The sequence below is a fragment of the Leguminivora glycinivorella genome, chromosome 4, assembly GCF_023078275.1.
Source record: "Leguminivora glycinivorella isolate SPB_JAAS2020 chromosome 4, LegGlyc_1.1, whole genome shotgun sequence".
Lineage (NCBI taxonomy): Eukaryota > Metazoa > Arthropoda > Insecta > Lepidoptera > Tortricidae > Leguminivora > Leguminivora glycinivorella.
This window is the reverse complement of record NC_062974.1, coordinates 22,511,078-22,521,708: the sequence shown is the minus strand read 5'-3', so window position 1 is coordinate 22,521,708 and position 10,631 is coordinate 22,511,078. Positions and strand designations below refer to the sequence as shown.

Genomic DNA, 10,631 nt, shown 5'->3' with positions numbered 1-10,631 from the left:
ACATTTAGAATTTATTCTAGAAGTTTTTATACTAGTATTTTTTTATACAATTTAGATTGATATCATTTTATTAAATCAATGTAGTTTTAAAACAATATTGTTTATTGCACCAATAAATTGCTCTGATATTTAGAATAAGATGAATATTGTACACTGTTGACAATTTAAAAGTGCTTATTGTAAGCCTATTTGAATAAAGCATATTTTGATTGATTGATTGATTGAAATATGATTAGCTTAGTTTAGCATTAATTTATACATATAACATCAAAGTCTACCTATTATCTGCACCTTGTTATGGCAATCAATCAAACTCCAACAAATTGAATGTTACGAATGAATCTTTGAGGTACTCCAAATCTCCAGCATCGATGTTAATAAGTATTTAGATTAAAATTAATACAGTTTTATTCGATACAAATGTTTCCTGCCAAATAAACAGGCTTCCTCTTATGCCTTGTCCGCTTACATAGCAGGATAAAAACTAGATTTTGTCCAGTGCCATCATTAAGGCTTTCGAGCGGATGTGTGGGCTTCTAGACTTTTTTGCTGGACGATTTTAATGCATCTCACTATTTTTTCAATCTTTTTAGCATCTTGCTCTACGGTCATTATTAGCCTTATCCTGGCTTCAAGATAACGGGACATTTATTTTAATGCGACTGTATTATATACTGGTCAATTTTTATTATGAATAAGATTAAAAAGGAGCTAATGAGAAATTATTTCATTTTGCCGTTAAGCTGAAGTTTTGAGATGAAAAGCTAGCATAATCAAAAGTATTTCTCCAATAATATGTATTTGTTGTATGTTCATGTGGGCCATTTTTTTTTTCAAAGTTGTCCACCCCACTTTTTTTTTATTTGGAAATTTGTATGTGTTTTCCACTCAGAATCGCGAGCTCTTTTAATCCTAATAGGAGAAAAAAAGCGTCCCAGGGTTTTTTTCCCATTCCGTTACCATTTTTTCATACATTGTGTATGGCGGTAATGGAATGGAAGTTTCGAAAAAAATTATGGAAATCTTGAGACATTTTTTTTCTCCTATCAGGATCGAAAGAGCTCTCGATTCTGAGTATGAATCGCGTAAAAAATACCCATGTTACAAAAAAAGTGGGGTGGACAACTTTGAAAAAAATGGCCCATGCATTAGTTGTTACCTCACTTACTCTATAATATTACCTACCTACATAAATTCCTTAAACTTTTTCCATTCTCATAAATTACGAGTAAGTACCTATAGGGGAAGGTTGAGATGCCTCATCTTGGGCCACCCCGTAACCTCAGTCGCGCCTCGCTTCCCGGAAAAGAGTAACGCGTCCAAGTGTGTTTCGAGCGCTGTTGAAGTTAAATTACGCGAAGGAATAATTTTTAATACTTCAACCGTGCGCAAATATGTAAGAAGAAAATTAGTACATATGAAAATAATATAAATATTGTAAGGGAAGGTGAACTCCGGAGTTGTCGCCCCGCCGCCGGGGCTCCCCTTCCCCCCTGCGCCGCGCCCCGCAGTCGCGGCAGCACAAGAGTGAGCTCGTCCATTTGCCCGCGACCCGCCTCACGGCGCACACGCACCGTCGTTAGAGCCTTTGAGATTACGATTATAAAAATTAAATAATTTTAGTTAAAGTTTTGTCTCATTTCTGAACCTCTTTAACAGTTCAGAAGTGCGATCGAGCTTACTTTTAATAAGTAAACATCACCCGCCCACTACCTTCAAATATTTTTATTGTGGTTTGTGATGGATGAAGATTTTGAAGAATCACGTTCGCGCTCGCGCTCCAGGCAGCATTCGCGCTCTGGGCGACGTTCGCGACGTAAATCGCGTACCAGGCGACATTATAGTAAAAGTAGAAAGTCGATTAATATTAATTTAGATACAAGGCTTAACAAATTAGAACGTTTGATGAAAAAAATTATAAGTTCAAGTTCTCAAGGCTCGACGACGGTGGAAAATAAGTCAAAGAGACAAAATAACATAACCTCCGCCATTTCAGTTACAGTAGACCCAACAAATGATGGCGCTTTCTTATCAACTACGCCACCGATAGCAAGGTCTATCCCCGAGCTTGGCAGCGATGGCGCTGTGTTGTCGGCGGGCGGTTTGACGTCGTCGGGGGCGTGCGGGGAGCGCGCCATACCCCGGTCGCCGCTGCTGCCGGTGCCGGCTGCCACCGCCTCCGCCCGGTGCGCGGCAAGACAGCCTGTCGCGGCTTCGTGCTCGAGAGCGAGCTGCAACTCTTTCTCAGTTTGTACACAGGACCCAGGTCAGATGAACAAATTACTATCGGGCTCTGATAATATACCTGATTTTAACGGTGATGCATCAAGTGACATGACAGTTCAATGTTGGATAAGACTTTTAGAGGCACTAGCAAAAATATTCAACTGGAATGAACGATTTCTTATTTATCAAATAACGACTAAATTTGTGCCGCTTGCCGTGATACTAAAAGTTTATTGAAGTACTTAACAGATTCTGGTTTTGATTGTTCAAATAAAAGTAAGGCTAGTTCAGTTAGCAACGATGCGGGTAGATCTTACACAGGGCGAAAACAGCCTCAGCGCGATGACGTCACTTGCTATAAATGCGGCATTAAAGGTCATATCTCTTCGAGTTGCACAAAAACTGATGTAAAGCAATGTGATCGTTGTTCTAAATATGGGCACGTTAGTGTTGATTGCAAAGAGCACAGACATTGTACTAGTTGCGACAAGTGGGGCCACGTTGCTGACAACTGTTTTCGCAAGAAAGACAAAGCTATTAAAATTGTTTAAAAGATAAGAGGTTGATGTAAATGATAGAAAATATCACAAAACTGTTTGATTAATCAATCATGTTGAGTTAATGGCACACGTTAATTTTGGCAGCACTATTAACACTATTACTATGGCGGTCGTGGTCGTACGGGTTTGCTGTTAAAGTTAGTAGTTACCTTATGACACCTTTTATTTTCATAACTCGTATTGCAGTAGATCAAGAGTCAACTACAGCGTTATTTATGCAGTCAATCAGCTGATAATAGTAGAAATAGGTTAGATGAGTACCGTAGTACTAATCTGTCATCTGATGAATTGATGATTGGATATTAATCAATGGTACAACACAGTTTTCTTTTCAAGGTGTTAAATAAGTTCTGTTTAATCTGTTATGAACCAATTATGATTATTAAGGACACTGTGATGATACAGTTATTGTGCGAATTCCTCGTGGTCGTAACAGCACATTTTATAGGTGCTATGTTTAATTTATTTATATTAATGTGTCGGCAAACTTGATGCTTTTCTATTCGTGCTACCAGTCATATAAAATGTATGTCATTTCAAGAACAAGCTGAAGTTAAACTATTTTGTTTGGCGGTTTACTAGACCAAGTATTATTTTACTCAGTTATTTTTTGTGCATATTTGCATAAGTCGCATAATACCTGCATAAAGATAATTATGAGCTGAGGATTGAGAATGCTCGGTTACATATCGTCATTATTTCAGTGATACTCAGGTATAAAGTGGCATTAAATATTAACGGTTAAAGACTATATATGTATATAAGGCAAAGTCCGAAAAGTTTAGTATTTTCATCTTCATTTTCAGTTCCTTGTGTAGACACATTTTCACATGAAGACAATAGTTTCTATTATCTGCCTGTACTCGAAACAAAATATTTTATACGCACGAAATAATGCGTCAGATAAAATAAGAAAACATGACCAGTAGTTATTTTTAAACCCAATTTATTAAGTCGGATGGAAAGATATAAAGTACATGAGTTTACCATGACATTACTAAACTCGATTTCATATTAATTCCTTAGCAAATTGCGCAAATTAGTTTTGACAGTTCTTAAAAAGACGCTGATTTGACTAGAAGGTAAGTAGCCTTTTCCAATGCTGCCGATAAGATTCGTAATACCGTGGTAATGATTAACGCGTTTTGGTTTTACAATTTAACATTAATGATAATTATGATTTAGTTTAAGTTGAGCGTAAAATAGTGGTGAAAGATTAATAGTGAGAATAAATCGATTAATATACTGGTTCTTATAAGACTATACGGGAATCGATGATGATCGACACTAGGTTGAACTCTCGTGGAAGTGTGGTGTTACAGCCGCGGACAAAGCAAAACCGTTCATAACTAAAGAGAATTCTGGTTTATTTAAAATGTTATGAAAATTGAGTGATATTCTCTGCCAGTAAAAAAAAAAAAGGTATCAGGTAAATTGACCATTTGAATTTCCGAATATAACGTACAAAAATATCGTAGCTGTCTTTAATTTACAAGTGGTGATAAAATAATTCGGTTTATAATATCTTGTGATCTAATAGTAAACTATTATGATTAGACAATTATGACTTTGTTGTATTTTGTTAATGACGTTGAAGTGTTTATTTGTTTAAATAAGATTCTTATATTGAAGCAGATTGTGTTATTTCTTATTAAATCATCCATCAACGAAAGAAATAGTAATGCGATAGTGACATACGCATACTTGAAGTTCACGTCCGATATTTGCTAAGGTTAGTTAAATGTTTAATTTACTAATTTAAAAAAAAAGTGTCTGATATTTACCACATTTGATTACAAGTTTTGGAGTTATTTCATCAATAGAACCATAGCTTCCAGTTACAGATTGCAATGAAGTTCTTGACGTAATATCTTGTGTTTTATTAATAGGCTCAGGATCATCAGATAGATGGAATAAAAGCCTACGAAGACATTGGTTTAGATTGGATTACCAGATTGCAAAGTGTTTTCTTTTTTGTCTAGATCTCGTAGGCTCAGTATCATCAGATAGATGGAGCCTATGACCAGCAAGGTTAAGACCAGATAGGTTTGAGATCTTAGACGAGATTGAATAAGTCCGCCTCGTGAGCGAAGTCAGTTAGACAACGTTCATGGCCAGTTAGGCTAAGGTCAGTCAGATTTGAGGCGGGCTAGACAGATTTTTGGATAGGTCTTTGATCAGAAAGATTAGGACCAAATAAGTTGAAGAGATCACAGACAAGATTCAAAAGAGTTCGCCTCGTGAGCGAAGTCAGTTAGACAACGTTCATGGCCAGATAGGCTAAGGTCAGTTAGATTTGAGGCGGGCTCGGTGGATTTTTGGATGGGTCTTTCATTTGTAACGTTCCTCTGACTTCCACTATAGGTATTATATGAATTTCAGGTAATCCGTGGGCGTATTACCATCAGGATGGTCGACTGTAAGGGAAGGTGAACTCCGGAGTTGTCGCCCCGCCGCCGGGGCTCCCCTTCCCCCCTGCGCCGCGCCCCGCAGTCGCGGCAGCACAAGAGTGAGCTCGTCCATTTGCCCGCGACCCGCCTCACGGCGCACACGCACCGTCGTTAGAGCCTTTGAGATTACGATTATAAAAATTAAATAATTTTAGTTAAAGTTTTGTCTCATTTCTGAACCTCTTTAACAATATATTTTAAAATTGTACAATTTGAATAAAAAAATATTTCATTAAAAATGTATTTATTGTCGATTTCCATAAGTTTTCTTGATTGGACCATTAGTCTAAATTTCCTAAGTCCATTGATGGCAAGTTTGTGGTCCAATGAAGGCGACTCTGGTCCAAAGAAGGCAACAGCCCTTGAAAACCTTTTCACGATTTTTCTCTAAATTTATTATACTTTTTTTATTGTGAATAAAGTAGTTCAAAAATACTTGTCAAGGATTAAAACTTATCAAAGTAGTTTTATTTTTTGCCATAAAATCTATAAATTATATAGAGCAGCGAAGTTAACTGGTCCAATGATAGCAACCTTCCCCTACTCTATTAATTGTTTTAATAATAAGTAAGTAATAAGTTAATGATAAAACTTCGAACACAATAAGTATTAAATTAAAGTTAAATACTTACTCCAGCTAAAATTATACAGGGTGTAAACCTAATACGGGCTAACCTCTTAACGGTGGTGAGTATAGGACATAAAAAATGGAATTAGATAACTTTTACTTAAAATTGAAATATTTTTTTTATCCATACAAATTAATTCGGCTCGCAACGCAATGCAAACACACTCGCGTTAAACGCTCGTTGACAGTTATCATTGATTGTCATCGCAACCACGTTTACAGTACATTGCTGCTGGGAAATTTTTCAAAAATTAATTATGGGCTGAAAATTAAGAGTAACTCAAAAACACCTCTTCATTAATGATAACAATATTGGATTATATGCCTGGTTTCATTTATCGCCCTTATTACGTTTACGCACTGTATAAAATCCGTCCTTACAAATATTCAAGACTTCTTAGATTAAGTAAAGTGCGAACTTATAATATAGATTATAGTTGATACATTTGCAAGCTGGTTTTATAGACAATATGTTGCATGCATTTTAAATGAAACATAAAATGAATATGCATGCATTATTTGATAATGATAGATTCAGTTGTACGGTTATTACCCCAAGAGCTATCCGGTCTTACTACTACTGGGAAAATAACTTAATTCTATAACAGTACTTTTTATCTCACCAAAAATTAAGTTTGGTAATTTGGTACAGTTTTTTTAGTTAAGCCACCAAAATTTGTGACAAGAAACGTATAATATAATAAAAAAAAGATTATTTTAATTCACTAAAAATCAGGCGAAAATGGTATCAGGACTTTTGTTTTAAATTCGACTACTTTAATTTATGATCTTTATAACACATTAAGAAACCACCTATTTTTGTTAATGATACTTCGTAGTAGCAAAAAGCGGAGTAATTAAATTAGTTATCACGCAAGCAATAATAGGACAAGTGAAGTTATGGTTGTTTTGCATCTACATTATGTGTTGAAACACTATTTCTACTGAAACCACCCTAAAAACAAAACGGAAGTTCAGTATTTTACTAGGTCAGAATAACATTCAGGGCAAAAATTATATCAGCAAAAAAATTGGAACAGACTTTTCGTTAAGATCAAAATAAAGAAGTATAAAAAATAATCCACCTTTAAATGCACGCCAAGAAGCGCTAAAATCTGTACTGAAAGAAGTATTTTCATATTTTTCATTACCTACAAACTCTACTATATTGACGATGTCATTTTCTGCATTATTTCAAAAGTTAGTTATTCATTCGTATTTTCATTACATCGTGGTATAATAATATATTTCGCCACCTTCACTATCGCTTAAATAGCTCAGTTATAGTAGCGTAAGACGATGGGCGCGCTCCTGACCTGACGTCGTGGGTTCGATCCTCGGCAGTGGAAATCTTTTTTTCTTGTTATTATTTTTTTATCTTTTACACCCTTTTCAACCCTCTCTTTTTAAATATTGATTTTTTAGTATTAGATTTACAACCCATTTCATTGAAATTTTGTTAGACACATGTAATGCAATAAGTTTAAAAATTGTCTTTCAGTATTAGTATTGATTGAAGGTAACCTAAGGTTCAACATCGTGCGTCGTTCCTACTAACCGCAATACTCTGTCTTAGCTAACCATCGCTAGACGTTATGCCCTTGTAATAAGGATTACAAGTGTACAGTGACAGTTGTCCGGTATGACTCATAGATTTATAAATCATTAAGCTAGATTGAGTTGTTAGGCCAAAAAGTGTGTCCACATGAGAGGGTAAAGTTGGGGCTGGTGTCCCTCTCGCACTTATTGCCACTGTCAAAATTATTTGAATGATGTCATCACTGTCATTATTTGGGGATACCAGTCAATATTCAAAGTTACTACCAAATCCACTAATACCGAATTAAAGGTTTTTTTTTAATTGCGCAAATCTTTGGTTTTATGGCTTCATAATAATGACTTACCAATTCATTACAAGGTATTAATATCCTTGCCTCGACATAATACAAAAATAATTTAAGAAGTTTATAAACTTAGTTATCATACAGGTAAAAATACTACTACTGTAGTAATCTCTTTAACACTGGTCACAGGTGCGAGAGGGACACCAGCCCCAACTTTGACCCTCTCATGTGGACACACTTTTACTAGTCTGATAAGAACGCCTTTCTGCACCGGTGATAAAGTTCAATTTAGTATGGCAAAAAAAGTGTGAGCTCAGTCCCTATTGAAAGTCCATGGTATGAGTCAATGAAAAAATTGGCTAAATAGTAATCAGAAAACAAGCAAAAGGGTAGAATATATTTCTTATAAGTTATTTCTTTGGATTACATTACAAAATGAATGTATTATACATTATAATACTCGTTGTAATTGTATAGATTTCAATGAATAATTTTATTTCAAATTAATGACTTTCAAGGAACAAAAACTATTGAGTCGCTATTAGACCGTTTTCACATTATCCGATCCGATAACGGATTTCGGAAGGATATCAATAGAAGAATTCAAGATTCCGCCTGTAATGTATGGAATATCGGTCCGACATCCGATATCGGATCGTATAATGTGAAAACGTATTACATTTTACTCTTTTTAATACCAAGATTAATTAGAGTCAGTTGTATGGTCGGTACGTAGTGTAAATAAAAAGTCGAAAAGTAGGTCCTTTCTATACTTTTTGCTATGTATTTTATATTTCAATAGGCAGGCTTTTGTACCCATATTACAGTACTTTCAATATGTGCTATCCTATTATTAAATTTGAACACTCGCGTATTAGACACTTCTAATATTATTTGAATGGCATTACCAACATTAAATCTCCTTTTGAAAATAAATTTTAAAGAATATCCCACACTATCAGATCAGAACCACTGGTATTTAATTTAAAACAAATGCCTATAATAAATAAATCCGATAAACCTTTGGGTTCTCTGCTGTTGAATTAAATTATTTTCATAGAAAATATTTTAATTTGTATCCTTCCAGCTCGAGATTCTTGGAAGCCTTGTAAATTTTTCTTTGTGACAACAAGATATGACATTTATTTCAGGAAATTTACACATACATACATTACATACATTTATTGTAATAAACGGAGTACAAGTGACCAAGATAAAGATGATACAGTAGGGTATTTTTAAAGTTTATGTAATGAAGAAGTAAAATTGCGGCCTTTTTTAGGTATTTATATTTATGGAATAAATTGGAAATATCTAATACCTACATACTTATTATATATTGGTAGCGGCTCCATTCGTTCAATATTCGTTCGCAATTCATTTTGACATATAAGTCATTTGAGCATATTATGACAAAAGGTATTTTCATAAAGAGTTTTTAGTGTGTGGCAGTTCCATTAGCAATTTTGATACTTAGGTCTTTATACACTATGTTGGTTATGGCATGAACGACTTTTTTCCTAAGCAGATAAGAAGTTAACGTTATTAGCATCAACAAGAATGTTATAAATGCAATTTAGACCCAGATTTTTAAAACATTTTTGTTATGAATTGTGCGTCCTTGTATTTAATGTCATTGCAGTAGCTTGTACTCATCAACTTATAATATAAATAAAACCTTAAAAAATGAATTAAAAAAGCTGTAAAAACGTATGCGACGACTGAGATTTGAACTTGTGACCTGTGGCTTGTAAGTCTAACGATAATCGCCGGAGCTATACCTGGCCGTGACATATGGGTCGAAATTAGACTTTGCATAGCTTTCGCGTGTTTGTAACAAGAACAAGCGTTGCTTCAACGATTCTGAAGAATGGAAGAATACATTTCACAAGATGACGGAGATCTGTCAAATGGTAGAAGAGAAAAACGTGAGATAGATGTATGTACTGACAAGTATATACTCTTTTCGACGACTGTCAAATCGCATGCCTAAAATAAATGTGTAATTTTTTTAATTACTTTGGACTTTATTATCGGTGGGAAACGTCTGTTTTTAATCTACTTAAAATATTACTTATGTAGAAACAGGCATGTAATGAGAAGGAACACTCAAAGGATATGACAGATGGCGCCACCCTATTAGTCCGTGAGACGTGAGAGCGAGAAGCTGATAATTATGTTTTTTCTCTCTCTCACATATGAATGACAGTGACATGCATAGGCGCCGCCTGGCGGGGTAAAATGTCAGTGTGCCTCCTCATTTACGTTAATGTGTAATAGAAGAACAGAATAAAAAGCATGCGACACGGCTCATCACCTACCCTCGGCCCAGCTCCACCGGCGTGGTGGTTTGCCATACGGATTCCTAAATGTAAGACACTAAGGTCCAAACCAAACCACGCAAAAAATGTAAATATATTAAATAAATTAAAGTATTAAATAAAGGTCAAACTTATTGGGTGGATTATCATGCTGTTAATATTGTTAAATAGGGACAATAAAAGTCAACCTCGTACTATTATCTGTTTCGAATTTGCCCGGTCAAATATTTAGATTTTTTATTTCCATATAAATATATTGGTGGTTTTTATATGTTAAATATCTGAAAAATTATGTGCTATTGATTTCTGCTTAAAAATATCTGTTATTATATCAGCTCTAGAGCACGTTAGACAAAATTCAAAAATTCTATATCAATAAAAATAGTCTTATTTCCCGTCATATATTTAGGTGGCTTCGGGTTGTAAACCTTAAAACTGATTTTTTTCTACATGTTTCCCCCATTAAATTACTGTGAGGTATTTTGCTGAAAGAAAACGCTTATTTTCTAGGCGTAGTTTTTTTTAATATCTTCCATTCCAAACTATTGGTGGATTCGAAAATATAGGTTTTTTAAATTGCGATTAAGCGCTGTATATGAAAT

At 34.8% G+C, this 10,631-nt stretch overlaps 1 protein-coding gene across 1 annotated transcript; it reads left to right on the top strand.

The window, feature by feature from the left end:
• The first annotated feature begins 1,525 nt into the window (after positions 1-1,525).
• Positions 1,526-5,423, top strand: LOC125225569. The gene is made up of 2 exons (XM_048129331.1): positions 1,526-2,266; positions 5,169-5,423. Exons 1-2 carry the CDS (start codon positions 1,741-1,743, stop codon positions 5,207-5,209), a joined length of 567 nt encoding a protein of 188 aa, XP_047985288.1. The 5' UTR covers positions 1,526-1,740; the 3' UTR covers positions 5,210-5,423.
• Positions 5,424-10,631: the final 5,208 nt, after the last annotated feature.

Bases quoted from the DNA above. Each gene is read 5' to 3' on its own strand.
- LOC125225569 (XM_048129331.1), top strand. From the start codon at position 1,741: ATGGATGAAGATTTTGAAGAATCACGTTCGCGCTCGCGCTCCAGGCAG. The intron at 2,267-5,168 runs GTCAGATGAACA...TATGAATTTCAG, and splicing joins AGTTTGTACACAGGACCCAG to GTAATCCGTGGGCGTATTAC.